This window comes from Acanthochromis polyacanthus, chromosome 17 (genome assembly GCF_021347895.1).
Source record: "Acanthochromis polyacanthus isolate Apoly-LR-REF ecotype Palm Island chromosome 17, KAUST_Apoly_ChrSc, whole genome shotgun sequence".
In the NCBI taxonomy this organism is placed as follows: Eukaryota; Metazoa; Chordata; class Actinopteri; family Pomacentridae; genus Acanthochromis; species Acanthochromis polyacanthus.
The window spans coordinates 8,428,506-8,443,682 of NC_067129.1; the positions used below are offsets into that span (position 1 = coordinate 8,428,506).

At 39.6% G+C, this 15,177-nt stretch overlaps 2 protein-coding genes across 2 annotated transcripts; one reads left to right on the top strand and one right to left on the bottom strand.

The window, feature by feature from the left end:
- Positions 1 to 2,591: 2,591 nt before the first annotated feature.
- Positions 2,592 to 6,255, top strand: il12bb (interleukin 12B, b). The gene is made up of 9 exons (XM_022206021.2): positions 2,592 to 2,690; positions 3,300 to 3,393; positions 3,516 to 3,617; positions 3,780 to 3,959; positions 4,729 to 4,834; positions 4,993 to 5,162; positions 5,458 to 5,618; positions 5,712 to 5,830; positions 5,929 to 6,255. Exons 1-9 carry the CDS (start codon positions 2,682 to 2,684, stop codon positions 5,954 to 5,956), a joined length of 969 nt encoding a protein of 322 aa, XP_022061713.2. The 5' UTR covers positions 2,592 to 2,681; the 3' UTR covers positions 5,957 to 6,255.
- A 116-nt stretch (positions 6,256 to 6,371) lies between these two features.
- On the bottom strand, positions 6,372 to 14,556 carry ublcp1 (ubiquitin-like domain containing CTD phosphatase 1). The gene is made up of 11 exons (XM_022206019.2): positions 14,401 to 14,556; positions 13,777 to 14,134; positions 13,265 to 13,356; positions 11,282 to 11,367; positions 11,058 to 11,173; positions 10,356 to 10,454; positions 9,819 to 9,856; positions 9,533 to 9,631; positions 8,476 to 8,592; positions 8,260 to 8,387; positions 6,372 to 8,049 (listed from the first exon to the last, which is right to left on the bottom strand). The coding sequence occupies exons 2-11, from the start codon at positions 13,928 to 13,930 to the stop codon at positions 8,022 to 8,024; spliced, it is 957 nt and encodes a 318-aa protein (XP_022061711.1). The 5' UTR covers positions 13,931 to 14,134; positions 14,401 to 14,556; the 3' UTR covers positions 6,372 to 8,021.
- Positions 14,557 to 15,177: the final 621 nt, after the last annotated feature.

Below are 15,177 nucleotides of genomic sequence, written 5' to 3' on the forward strand. Positions count from 1 at the left end.
AAAAAAGTTTCAAATATTTCACTTTACATGTTATGCATCTCGAATATATTAAATTTCAACTTTCCCCAACAGCTGATTGAAAATACTGAACTTGTTTACAGTGCTCTAACCTTCATAAATACACTAGTAAGTATGTGATTGACTTATCTAACTGAAATATTTTATCCCGTTTTATGATGTAATTACCCATCCACTCTTCCCTGGATGTGTTTAAAATAATTTTTCCCCCTACACACTGCATAATTACCCTTTTCATGACACTTCTGCTATTTCGGGCTGTGAGTTGTCGTGGTGTCATTATGATTATGACTACAATTCCCCCCCTGAGGCAAAACCTCAGAGAAGAGAAACACATCACCTCTAACTATTGTTTTGTGGCCACATGAAGATTTAAAGGAACACTAGTCATTGTGGGAAATTTTCCTTCTCACTTTCTTGTCAAGGGTTCAAGGCCGGATTGATACCGCTCTAATGTCTGTACACTAAATGTGAAGCTGTAGCAAGTAGGCAGATGGCATTGCTTCCAATAAAGGCTAGATTTAGAGGAAACAGCGTGTCTGTCTTTGTCCAAAAGTATTAAAAATAGAAAAAATATAGGAGCAACAACCTCCTCTAAAGCTCAATAATTAACATACATATTGTTTAATTTGCATTATATCATGTTAAAACAGCATGTTGTGGTTTCATTGAATGTTTTTTGCGTGAGCTTGTCCTAGAAATATTTATTGGATTCTTGGCATCATCAGACAATAAAGTCACTGAGCGGCAAAGAAATAGTTTCAAAGAAAACATTTAGCTTCAAAGATGCAGGTAGCTCAGTTCTTTTATACCGCTGGATAGTTCCAGTGCTAATCTACATAATCACCTCCAGGCTCCAGTGTCATAGTTAGAGTCCAGCACATTAGTGCTATCAATCTCAGAAAAGTAATGAGCTGATAAATCCATGATAAGTTAATATTCATTATTAATATCTGATTTAGAAATTGAGTTCCATTTTTTTCCATCGGCTTCATTTTCCTGTGATTTGCCCCATTTCTCATTTCAACTTCCTTATCTTAAATCTTCTCAATCCAGCCAGTCGGAACATGAAAAATTCCATGAAAAACCACGATGATGTGAAGAGACCAAGAGAGAAGAAGCCTCTGTAAGTATTGTGGTCGAAAGAAGTGCTGCCAACAGGCATTCCAGGTCACAGAGCAAATAAAGAAACGTCACTCAACCATCGACGGGACGAGGAAGGAATCTAAACCTGCCTGCCGGGTAACAATTTACCTGTCTGTAGCTCACGTAACCTAACCACTCAAGCACAGAGGAGGAAGTAGGAGAGGTAATGACATACTTGAATAGTATTAAGCATGAAAGGTCACACCATGCACGAGGTACAGGTAGAGGGGAAGAGGATCTCATTTAAGGTCAGTGTGGCACTAAATCTTCAGTCCACATAGGAAGTAGAAAAAGGAGAATGGTGTTTTTTGGGAAATACCTCTCTACATCACACCTGAGGATCGACACGCAGATCTATACATACATGCAAAAAAATGTGTGCTAACAGACAGCTGTCTTGTACAATATATTTTTGGACAAGACTGCGGTGTCAAAGTGCGTGCAGGCAAGCAAGAAAATTGTGCTTTCATTCTGAGTAACTTGATATTAAAAATAGGATTCTATACAAAGGTCTTTTGCTCTGAAACCACAGAGTACCTGTAATAGTCATCTATTACCTTTTTTCACAGGCGCAGTGCTCCGTTGTGCTTATAGGAAATGGTTTGCAGGTTTTCATTACACACAGACCCACACTGGCATAATTAAATGTTAGCTGATATAAAAATGGAAACTCCTCCATAAATCATCACAATCTACACAAGAAACTTCCTGAAGTGTGCTCTTTGTGGTTTTATTTACATTGTCAAAGGCCTGTGTGCTCAGCAGTGTCTGCATTCAATTGTTCATTTAAAGTGATTTAGTTTCTTTTACTTCATCCTGACCACTATGTTCTTTTTATCACCTCTGCTGAGGATCATAACCGAAACTTTAGCTTTTTTGTTGTTGTTGTTCTTAAGAAGTCCCATGATTATTCTCCAGTATACCTGCTCAACTTTCAGTGATGCAGAACTACACACCATTATACATGGTCATGTGCAGACACTTTTCAGTTCCCGTTCCCGGAGGTTTCTCCCTCATGTTTTCCTCACTTCCCCCCACAGTGGTCAGCACAGCTGCATAACCACACATCTAATTTCACATAGAACGTAGGACCATAAAAATAGTTTCTTTGTTCTTAGTGTTCGTCATCTTTCTCATGAATGAGCAAACCGAGCTGACCAAAAGATGATCAAGTGTTAGATGGAAAAATGTGTGACTGATGAAAAAATACTGTTCAGTTGCCCTACTTCATACTTACATCAGTTGCCCTTTGGTCTTTCCAACTGCAGAACCAGCTCTTGATCTTATGTCATCATTGCTGACATTCTCAGGTACACATGCACGTTATTTGCTCAAACACACACACACAAACACACACACACACACCAGGCAGTTCCTCTTCACGCTGGGGATTTTCACCTTCTGCTTCTATCTACATAAATACAGCAGCAGTATGCAGCATTCAGACAGACAAGCTCATCACATGCAGCCTTCTCGCTGGTCTACTGTCAAGTTAGGCAAACTTTGAATCAAGACTGATGTTCAAGGTAAGATCTGTTATACTCAGGCTCATTATGTTTTATCTATTATTTGTGCAACAGCTTATTTGTATGTATTTCGTGTCTATCAAGGTTGCAGTTCATTGAAAGAAGCTGACAGTTTTTTGGTTAAAACTATTTGTTAAACTGGTTGAAATCTACAAGAAGTGCTACGAATTTGATAACTTTTAGTTTGTATGAATACAGATTATTGCAACATGGTCAGAACTTCCTTTATTCGCGTATTAAAATTATTTAAATGCACTTCAGAAGTGCTTGTATGCTTCACTGTAGTAGTTGTGAACTTGGAGTTAGGTGAAAATGAGAGGAACACTGTGACGCAAAAGGTTTTTTGTACAAATTACTGGCAAATTTACCTTCTTTGTAATTTTTTACAAAGAAAAACTGAGAAAACTAAGAACTGTTCACCATTTCTTAACATATGCAACCTTTAAACGGCTTTATTTTAATGGTCCACAAGGCAAAAAGACAAGGAGCCACAGTTGTACTTTAGTATTTCTAAATATATACCATCTTCTGTTCATGCAAAAGCCTTACATTCATCCCTGTTTTGGTTCTTGTTTTCGTATCATGCTAACTTTTCATCATTTCTCACAGATGCACACCTTTTTCCTCCTGGTCCTGTGTGCTGTAGTGTGCGGCGTCAGCTCCAACAGCACCCAAGTTGTCATTGAGACTCTAATGGATAATGGTTGGTATCTCTTTCAAATTCTACTGAATATTCTTCCTCAGTTTCTATTGTTAGTTCATTTCACATACATGAAATTACTGACTGAAACCGCTTTGTGTGTTAATTGTTTGTGGTCTAACCAGTTGTGGTCCTGAGGGTGCCTGATGGTCCGAGACCCGTGGCGAACGTTACTCTGAGCTGCGGAGAAGCTTACCAGAATCAGGCTGTGTTTTGGAAGAAAAATGGTACTACAGCTGTCTTTACTGCTGACACTATTTGTACAACTCCAAGTACTTCCAATGCCTGTGCTAGCATGCTGAGTATGCCATATAATACAATATGATAGCAAATATTCTCAATGATTTTTGTGACATTTTGAATTACTGTAACACTGAACATGTTCTCAGGTGTGGAGATGAACCCACCTCAGAGGGGGAACCATGTCACTGTTCCTGTAGAAGAGATGAAAGGAGGAAACTTCACTTGTCACCCCAGCCCAGATGGAGATGCCCTCAACCACACTATGATCCTGATCCAGCTACAACGAGATAAGAGCGTCATTCTGGAGAAAAAATCACTCGCAGAAGGTACGAAAGAGAGTCACAGAGAGGGGAGCGAGAATAGAGGGGAAGAGGAAGAAATAATTGAGAAGAAGGCAAACAGAGAGATTAAAATTTGGACCTGGCAAGAGGCTTTTACTGGAACAGGCATGGAATAGATATCAGTAATTAGCTGAGACGAGAATGATGGTGGGAGAGGGATATGAGATGGTAAAAATTTCTCAGAGGTAGAAGGCTGTGTTTTAAAATCAGGCAACAGAAATTGGATGAAAGGATCACCATAGGTGGAGTGATGGTGTAAAGGGAAGTAAATGGAAAAAGGGAAAGAAACAAGTTAATTGTAAGAAATGTACAAAAGGAGGAAAAAAGACAACAAGGTAACAAAAAATGTAGTTTCTTTGTTCCGTAAACAAACCATACAAAGGTGAATGCAATGGGCTAGCTTTATGTTACGCCCATCAACATATTGTTGTTGCCGGTGGTTCTCAAAAAAGACTCCAAGCCTGTTGTTTCAAGGATTTTTTTTCATAGGTTGAAGCATTTGCTGTAGAAGACAAAGATCTGTCTAAAGGTTGTTTTCATAGGTACCCTGAGACATTTTTCTGCAATGAAACAAAATGTTAAGGATGTGATGTGGAGAGGGCTGGAGTCAAGCCAGAAATCTGCTCTCTTTTCAGCCTTGCTTACAGCAACTAATCTTTAAGACCTTCAAATAAAGTGCTCCGAGACACAGGAGTGTTAGATAAACTGTTCATCAGAAGAGAGGGATGGGCTGACAGTGTTTCTGTTCCTCCAGGTTACATCCACTGCTCAGCACCAAACTATAAAGGCTCCTTCCACTGCAGCTGGACAAGAACTGAGTTCAGAACCAATGCAGCTGTGCTCCTGGTAAAGGCACAACGGTGAGGGCGACAAAAAATCACTTAAGTGCTATTTGATGTCTAATTCTAACTGGATCCCCCATGTTGAAAATATATAGTGATGCTTCAGTGTAAGATGCGGGATGGTACTGTGGCCTCTTCCAGATAGTATTTTACCAGCCTGTTTGTCTTAAATCCAGGTACATGGAAACCATTCCCTGTGAACTGAATGCTGATGGATCAGGGATTCACTGCCCGCATTCCAACTGCCCATACAACGAGGAGCAACACCGCATCTCCCTCGCTGTTTACATCCACAGCTCCTCTCTCCTGGAGGTCTACACAAAGTCTTTTTACCTGAGAGAGATTGGTAGGTACCTGAATGTATATGTCAACAAGAGAACAGTGTGTCATTGTTGATATTTGCCTACTTAGTACAACAAAAAGAGTGCTAGAAAAACTGGACACTGGTGTAGGATCTCATAGAAGTGCTTCTCTGCTGTAGTCAGCTCAACTGTAATGCAAACAACGAAGGCCATTGTTTCCTCCATCCACCTTAAGTCCAGTGTTTCAGATATGACTGGAGCTCTTTTTAACTCATCCTCAATGTCTGTTTCATTTCCTTGTCCACCTTTCTCCATCTCATTCCTCTGCCATCCATCCAGTGAGGCCGGCAAAACTCCCCAACCTGCACCTCAATGATGAGGGGGTGTTTGAGTGGGACTACCCTCACTCCTGGGAGAAGCCCTGCACTTTCTTTGGCCTACAGTTCCAAGTCAAGGTGGTCCACAGTGGACATTCTTGCCACAGTGACTCGCTCATAATGGTATATTAAGCACATCAAATTTGAACATATTTGCTTGGTTCCAGTTTTGCCAAATTCCTTTAGGTTTAATGTGTTGCCTCTTCATTTTTACAGACCAACACCACTGATCAAACCAGGTATGAGGTCAATTTGAAAACCAAAAGGTTTGTTTTCTGTGTGCGAGCTCAGGACAAGCACACCAGCGGGCCTTGGAGCCACTGGAGTCAGTGCACGTAAGTATGTTACTCTCACCAGAATTTGTAGATGCAGTTTGAGTGAAAGCTTATAATTCTTAAAAATAACACCACATTCTAACTAATCTTGTCTGCAGAGTGAACAAAAACGGCGTGAGCTGCTAACCTGTCACTGGGCTGTAGCCAGAAAGAGAAGACTGATGGATAAATCTTTTTTTTTTTTTTAATTTTCCCACATTTTACCTGTACAGTATTTATTCATCTTTCATTCAAGTTGCCTATACAGAATTAGAGTATATTGTTAAAACAAATATTTGCCATGCTATGGTTCAATTACCATTTCATCCACACCCTTATTTATTACTATTTTTGCAGGATTATTGCTGTAATTTTTTTTAAGATCATAATAAATTCATGAACATATCACTTCATTGCACTTTTTTTGTATTTATTTAATGTCATCTTGAATGTATTTCAAATGCCGTGGTAATTATAGTGAAATGTTAATAATTACAAAACATGTTAATATTTAGTGCGTAATTTTGAAGCACTTCAGGAAAAATGAACAATCCAGATAAGATAGGTACAAAAAAGGTTTATTGTCATATTTACAGCCAGGATGTCAGGCATGTGATAAGGGCAACAGAAGAAGCAGATCTCAGGAAATCTTCTCTAGAAATAAAAAGGAACTGAATTTCTAAAATAGCTTTAGATCTGGCAAAATCTGGAAAATCACATCCCTGATGTTCACAAGAGCTTCAGGTACTACTTGCTTATAAGGGGGGACAAACTTTCCCTTTCTCCTAAAATTCCCCTCCTTCATCCATAACTTAAAATAAATGTTGACAATAAGTGCTGACGCATTTCAAAAGTTACTGAAATGTGAAAAAAAAGCGCACGATGCACGTTTTGTACGGTCAGTTTCTTGCGTTCCCATCGTCATCCTTCATCCTCACTTTGTTCATTAACGTTTGGGTTTCACAAAAGCCTTCAAATTAAATTCTAAAGAAACTACAGAACATAATGACTTCTGCATAAAAAAATAGAATTGATCCGTTTTCAAAATGTCAGCGATGTAGTCGGCATGTACCAATGACATGCACAGAAAAACACAAATACACACAAACACCCATCGGCCTGTGGAAACTTCTCTACTTCTGTGCACAGTGTGTAAATGTAACAACATCCAGCCCACAAGCCTGTGTGCAGTGATCTCTGCATACAAGTAAAAACAAAGGATCCCCTCCGCCCCCAGTCACAACATGCACTACAGAGAATTGCTTTGAAGAAAATATTTTAGCTTGAGCCACTCTCAAGATCAACAGCCTTTAATCTCGCAGCAGCTTCAAGGATTATTGCATATTATTGCATGTCAAACTGTGAAGGTTGCAGGCATCTGTTCGACGCTCAAGGACGCAGATTTAGCTTTGATTTTGATTCTTCCCTTCCAGCACTTTAATCCTTCAATACAATTCACATGAAACTGACTTTCCAGATATGCCGTGAAAATCATATTTTTGAAATTATGAATGTATCCTCACTTCTTGGAAACACGTTCAGATTACTTGCGTTTACTCATTCTTTCCTGTTAAATGCCTTTTGCCTGATCAGTGGTCAATCTGTCTCTTCAGCATTCACAATATGTAACACTTCAGCTGCCTACAGAGGTGGAAAACGCCACTTATTGACCGTAACCATGCATGGCGAAATGATATCTTGGATCTGTTTTTACTTGCTTGGTGTAGCAGAGAGGCTTGCACAGCAGAGTGTGCCTTGTTTTCAGTTTACTGCTGTGTGAAAATGGTGGTGCAAAAGATCTCAAACACTTCCAGGCAACTGTGGAATTCATCATGTATGCTAAACACCTGACTGAACACCATAAGTTGGTGGTTGAGTTGGACTCCTCAAATCAGACCTGGTATATTTTACAATCTGTGTTGCAGACTGGTACTTGCTGTCAGTGTTATTGTAGCAAATGCAAATATTTATTTTAAAAAAATGTTCCAGACTAGGGAGGGGCAGAGAACATGCAAATATATAAACTGGGAAGCCCATCTCGGTCCTGCGCCTCTGACTGTTGGCAGCTGCGGAGTTAGTGTCGGATTTAAGGGAAGGTTTGGGATGGAGGACTTGTAACAGCCAAGTGTGTGCGCGTGTGTTCTGTGTGCGAGAACTGGATGATGGGATGGTTGAATCCAGCCCAAGTCCTTGCCGATGCTGCAGTTCCTCCTCAGTGGTGCTGCCTCTTAGAAAGGTACCTACAAACACACACATGTTGAGTGTATGCTGCAGACGTATTGTTGTGAATTTAGACTGATTTGAGATGTGCAGAGTATGTAAAAACAACTAGGCATTATCTTGCAATGTGTTATGTTGTCCTTAATTTGTTGTGTAAGGCAGACCTGGTTTGCTACAGGTCACGACTACTATGCAAATTGACGTCATCACTGTCAAGCATATTTGCCTACCTCTCCCAATGTTTGTGGTTGAGCCCACTGAAGTCTTCAAGCTTGGCAATTTCTCTGAGGTATTGAGCCAGTTTATAGAGCTCCCTGTCCTTCTCCCTGTTGAGATGGGCCTTCATGAAGGGTCGGATCTAACACACATTCACACAACAAAATGTGAGGACAATGACGACACTGGAGAAGATAAGTCAAAGCAAGGTGATGACGGCAGCAGCATACCTTTAATCCGTTCTGCGGGTTCATGAGGAAGTTTCGTCCGATGTCGTCAAACATAATGGTGTTTTTCCTGTTGTAAAATTCTCCGTACTTCCCCCATATCACACCCAAAGGCTTCACCTGGAAATGTGTGTGCAGTCAGACTAAATCAGTGCTTCTCACAAAGCAATAAACCTCAGTCAAAAAGTGCATGAAGGGACAAGTTTTTCCTGTATGTAGACATGGGTGTGTGTTTCTTAAATCTGTCACCATGAACGCTTCACTGCAGCGTCGTGCCACATGCAGTCACAGCTGGAGCTTTGGCAAAAGCATGCGATACATATATCAGTTCTCATCAAAGGCAGGAAACAGCCCCAGGCATTGACAGAGTTATTTAGCATGATGCACAAGCAGCTTCATACTGCTGCTACAAGTCCAGTTATCTCAGGCACGGAGTAATTCTCTATCGCATTTTGTCTAAAGCCACAGTTAAGGAAAAATTTACTCCAAATAAAGCCGTGACCCATAATCCAAAGCTAAACAAAAAGTACAAACCCTAACTCTAAACATAAATACTGCGGGTCCTTCCCTTTCTTCTGCTGTTAGAGTGCTCAAACAGCACTGCTTCAAGTACATCGCACAGAAAAAACCCGTCATGCATCTTTTTGTTACAACACCATGTCAATTATGAATATTTTGCACTTTAAATACCCTGCGAAATATCTATTTTACAACATATACAAGAATATGCTACTTCCTTAGTCTTTCCACTTCTATTACACAATCTGTGTAATAATGGTATCCTATCAGTGTTTTCTATTTATCAAAAAATCTGTGCAATACCACTGATACGTGCAACATTGTTATTTTTTAAGAACTAGTAGTTATTTATATTTTGGTCTAATTCATACTTCATTCCTTAAATGTTTGCACTATCTTTGCTGCTGTAACACTGCACATTTCCCCACTGTGGGACTAATAAAGAGTTATCTTATCTTAAAAATATGTTCTTCTGCTGTGAAAATGTTCCCATCAGTAATATGTGTAACTGGCCAACATCTTCAGTTGTGTGCGCACAAACCTCCACAACCCCTCTCTTAGGGGTGTGTACCGTGATCATGGCAGCACTGTCCAACATGAACGTAATCTTGTAGTTAGGGTTGTCTGTCACTCCCAGCTCCTACACAGACACACACACAGCAGTGTTATCTTCTAATCTTATCCAAACACAAATGCTGTACATTATATTGATTAACACTGCCACCTTTTGGCAAAAATAGTACATTATCCTAGCAGAAACTGCTCTCGGGCAACAAGATGAAAATGAGACTTTTACAGATGCAAACAGACAGAAGTGGAACACTTGCTTTCATTTTGGCATCGATCCACTTCATACTTGTAGCAGCTAAAGAGAGAAAACACATGTAGACACACAAGTTAACTTAAGATTGCATAAAAAATATTAAGAATCATGAAACTAAAATAAAGAATAAACACCCAAGTTCTGTACAATTTCTGTAGAATTCCTTTGCCCTGGATATTCCTTCCTTCACTTTCACATTATGAATCAGAGGCTTTTCATTTCATCAGAAACCCAGCACAAGTGACCTCTGAGCTACAGGGCAAAGAGCTCTCCAGCTCCCCAAACAGAAACTAAATTTTCTACATTTGACACCATTTTAAAATATGGGAACTCTAATTTTAGACTCACAGCTACCAGACCTTTGAGCAGTAGTTCAGTCCAATCTCTTTTGCTTTGTTCCTCCTAGCGAGCCAGATGCTCCTTAGATAATTAACCAAACAGTCACATCTGTACAAAACTGTATCTGGGACCAAATATGAAAAGCTCGTCGTCTGACTTGTGATGTGAAGCAAACGAATGATGGAGAAGAGAAGATACGTACACCAAATGACAATGTCATAGTCTTCATAAGCTGATGTCAGAAACTCGTGAAGGTACGGTCTCATCAGCTCCTGACCCGTTTCTGCACATGATTTGTGATCTAAACATATAAAGGAACAATATATAGTGTGTAAGGTTAAACAAGCAAAAACAGTGATGGATTTCTATTTTAGTTGCAATAAATGTATAAAAAGTATGAAGTCGAAAATCCACACATATAATGGGTAATTATATTATTCTTAGTGTTAAACTAACATGCACTGTTAGAGTACATAACATTACATGTTAGTTTAAGACTGAATCACAGCTGTTTGCTCTCCTTACATGAGCACATTTACATACTAATGTAAAAACTGGTGATGAGAAGTACAGAATGCTCCGCAAACTAGAAATCCATAATTTTGAGAAACAGAGTACACACAGTGGAATTGAATTTTATTATTATGTTTATTAGATGAGGTGGTAACATAACAAAGATTTTTGGGAGCATTTACACAAAAGGCAAAATACAGATTTCATATCAATCTGTAAACGTACATGTGCACATGTAAAGAGAGCAAACTCTTTAGATGCGTTTTAAAACTATGATGTGATCTTGTGTCCAATCAAATTGAAACTACAGCAAATATATGAGGACCCATACAGTCACAGGTGCCCCAGTCAGAATCTGAAAGGGATAAAGAATGGTCTCACAGTAACTCACCAAACAATGTGTAGTCCACATCCAGTACCAGGAGCCTTTTGCCTTCTCTAGGAGGGTTCAATTCTTCCACCTTATAGTCTTTCACTCTGCGGGCTATTTTAGCCAGGTTCTCCTCTCTGAAAACACAGAACAATATTTGCTTCTTAAACACATATATTTCCTTGCACTTTTTCTGAAACTCTTTCTGGCTTATAAACAGCCAAAGACACATAAAAAGATCTCACCTGTTCTCCACTTCAATGACCTCCTCCTCGATGTCAAAATCATTGACAACGTCGTCATTTTCCGGTGGAGGGGCTAAAACCTCTTCCTTCACAAAACAAAACACATGCACAGTCGAACTGCATCAGTCAAGACAAAAAAATGCAAACATTTAGCCTTCAGATTTCAGAGCACAAACCATGCAAATGGCCAATCGACAACACGTGAGCACACAAAAATGACAACAGCTAGCCGTAACATCCTCTATCCATCCACTTACTGACCAGTTCGTTAAAGCTAGTTGGTGAGAAAAAGTCTCAAAGAAGAAGAAAGGATGCTCTTTCAATAATTATCATGTTTGGTAAACCTTAAAAAAGTAGCCAGACACTCAGGCATAAACAGTGCATCTGGAAATGATTCATACTGCTTCATGTTACTGCCTTATTCCACAATTATTATTTTGTAATTCTGCATACAATACCCCATAATGACAAAGTGAAAAATAAAACACTCAAATATCACATGTGCATCAGTATGCACACCCTTTACTCAACACTTTGTTGAAGCACCTTTGGCAGCAATTACAGCCTCCAGTCTTTTGGGCATGATGCTCCAAGTTTGGCACACCTGGATTTGGGAAGTTTCTCTCATTCTTCTTTGCAAATCCTCTCAGGCTCAATGAGGTTGGATGGGGAGCATCGGAGCACAGATATTTTCAGGTCTTTCCAGAGATGTTCACTCAGGTTCAAGTCCAGGCTCTGGCTGGGCCACTCAAGAACATTCAGAGACTGGTCCCAAAGCCACTCCTTTGTCATCTTGGCAGTGTGCTTTGGGTCATTGTCCTGTTGGAAGGTGAACCTTCTCCTCAGTCTGAGGTACAGAGTGCTCTGGAGCAGATTTTCATCAAGGATCTCTCTGTACTTTGTTGAATTCATCTTTCCCTTAATCCTGACTAGTTGCGTAGTTCCTGCCGCCGAAAAACATCCCCACAGCATGATGCTGCCACCGCCATGCTCCACAGTAGGGATGGTATTGGCCAGATCATGAGCAGTGCCTGGTTTTCTTCAGATGCAACGCTTGGCATTCAGGCCAAAGAGTTCAATCTTGATTTAATCAGACCAGAGAAATTTGTTTCTCATGGTCCAAGAGTCCTTTAGGTGCATATTGGCAAACTCCAAGTGTTCTGTCTTGTGCTTTGTACTAAAGAGTGGTTTCCGTCTGGCCACTCTGTAATAAAGGCCTGATTAGTAGAGTGCTGCAGAGGTGGTTGTCATTCTTGAAGGTTCTCCCATCTCACAGAGGAATGCTGGACCTCTGTCAGAATGATCATCGTGCTCTTGGTCACCTTCCTGATGAAGGCCTTTCTCCCCTGATAGTTCATTTTGGCCGGGCGACCAGCTTTCAGAAGAGTTTTGGTGGTTCCAAACTTCTTGTATTTAACAAATGATGGAGACCACTGTGCTCTTTGGGGCCTTCAGTGCTGCAGAAATGTTTCCATACCTTTTCCCAGATCTGTGCTTCGATACAATCCTGTCTTGGAGGTCTACAGACAATTCCTTTTACTTTATGGCTCAGTTTGTGCTCTGACATGCACTGTCAGCTATGGGACCTTATATAGACAGGTGTGTGCCTTTCCAAATCATGTCCAATCAATTGAATTTACCACAGGTGGACTCCAATCAAGGTTGATCAGGGGAAACGAGATGCACCTGGGCTCAATTTTGAGTTTCATAGAAAAGAGTGTGAATATTAATGTACACGTGACATTTGGGGTAATATTTTCATTACATTTGCAAAACTGTCTAAAAAAACATTTCTCAATTTGTCATCATGATGTATTGTGTGTATAATTTTGGTTTAAAGAAAATGAATTTAATCCGTTTGGAATAAGGCTGTAACATAATAAAATGTGGAAAGCACAGAAGCACTGTAGCTATTTAACTGATCCACTCAGTTATAGTCCCAACCAGCTACCATTTTAATCTCTCTGTCACCTCCACACCTACCAGGCTCTCTTCTCTGGTGCCCATCATCATGATCTTGGTGTTAGGCTTCAGCTTCAAAGAACCCAGCTTCACCTCATCCTCAGCAGGTTTACCTGGAAGCAGGAATGGAAAAAAAGGAACAGAAAGAGATCCATTTAGCTAAAACACTTGTGCAATCTTACAAAATAAAGTAATGAAATAATTTATAGACTGCATAGCTTGAAGACACATGAAAAAACTGACATTTAAGCAGGTAACAGACTGAGAAATGGACATGTTTTAACATATAAAACATCAGCTGAATATGAATGTGGATTAGCATTGCCAAAGCCTGGAGAAATGTAGGGATGAATTCATTTGAGTAGATGTTTATTATATTCTAGAGTGTTTATTAAATATAGTGAACAGTAATAGAAAGGTAGAAGATGAAATACAGTCCTGCTGTCTTGTAGACTTGGTTTGGATATCATGTGAGAATATTTGCACTAGTTTGTCCAAGAATTATACACTAGAGATCAGTGGCGCCCTCTCACCTTTGACCTTGAGTCCCAGTAGTTTTTGTCTCTCTGGCAGCACCCCAGTCAAGGTCTTAATGGACTGTTTCAGGTCCATGACTGTGTCCTCCTCAGACAGAGAACTGATGGAGTACTCCTGACCTCCCCATTTTATGATCACTGACACCGACATGGCTCACACAGGCTAGTCACTCACACACACAAGCACACACACACTGCTGCAGCTCAAGTTAGGTATGCACGCTCATAGACAAGTGCACACACTTTTAAGCAAGTATTTCCAGCAACGGTGACAAACATGCACACTTTGCACAGACAGGGGAATAGGCGAAGTAAGAGGAGAGGTGTCAGGATGCCACACTGCAACTGGCTGTAGCTGGAGACAAAACACAGAAAGTAGCTAACGATGAAACACAGAGAACAAACCATGACATCGTTATTGTTATGCGTGTGCTGTTGTGGCTGGGTATTTCAGGACACAACGGCCAAATGTCACCTAATCAGAGCAGACACTTGGACTGTGTTGATATTTCTTTTAGCACAAGATTGCTAACAGTGACTAGCAGCAATATAAACACGCCGGGTAACCAGCCGACTAGCAAAACATTAGCTTACTGGACGCCGCGGCTCGGGGACTCTTACCTGGTAGAGGCAGCTAGCATGCAATGTGGGGCAAACACTGTCAAATTTCGTCGAGAAGTTGAATGAATTAATGAAGTTTTGCCGTTCAGTTTCATTCATCGAGCGGCGCACACTCCGGTCTTCCTGGCGTACTGATTCTTTACGGTAGTGACGTAGAAACAAAAAGCTTTGTTGCCATAGAGACCATTCCTCCGCGAAAGATTACGGGAAACTGTTTGATAGACGTTTTCACTTCAAAACAAAAAATCAAGGAAAAGGAAATAGAAAAAAAAGAAAAAAATGCACCGTTCTCTACACTGTTACAAAACACGAAAATATTTTTTTTAAATTGCAAAAAAATAGACTATGAATGCACATGTAAAATTATGTGTTTTATCTTTTTTTAAATGACAAAAGCGACATTTTAAAAATCGTACCACTTGATATGTTCCAAAATTAACATTTTATTATGTACTTATAATCATAAATATGTGTTTGTGAACATTTTTTTCAGTGGTATATCCATTCATTTTCAATTTTATTCTTTTTTAAACTATGTAAATCAAATGCAAAAATAAATTTGATTTGATTTAAAATAAACTGTAAATTGTATTTCAAATTTCCCTTTAAATTTTTGATAAATATTTTGACATTTTTCTACAATTTGCAAAATGCATTTTATTACATGAAGTGACAGTATTACCTAAATCCAAGTATTAAGCCTGATTATTTTCATTATAACATTATGTAACCATATTTATAGAAACTTTCATTGATTTCCATTGCTTGTTTTTCATT

What these genes read in the sequence shown, in the direction of transcription:
- il12bb (XM_022206021.2), top strand. An exon ending in GAAAAAATCACTCGCAGAAG is followed by an intron (nt 3,960 to 4,728) that starts GTACGAAAGAGA and finishes CTGTTCCTCCAG; the next exon opens with GTTACATCCACTGCTCAGCA. An exon ending in TTTTTACCTGAGAGAGATTG is followed by an intron (nt 5,163 to 5,457) that starts GTAGGTACCTGA and finishes CCATCCATCCAG; the next exon opens with TGAGGCCGGCAAAACTCCCC.
- ublcp1 (XM_022206019.2), bottom strand. Translation starts at nt 13,930, where the DNA reads ATGTCGGTGTCAGTGATCATAAAATGGGGAGGTCAGGAGTACTCCATC. An exon ending in TGTGGACTACACATTGTTTG is followed by an intron (nt 10,455 to 11,057) that starts GTGAGTTACTGT and finishes TTATATGTTTAG; the next exon opens with ATCACAAATCATGTGCAGAA. An exon ending in AACCACAAACATTGGGAGAG is followed by an intron (nt 8,050 to 8,259) that starts GTAGGCAAATAT and finishes GTGTGTTTGTAG; the next exon opens with GTACCTTTCTAAGAGGCAGC.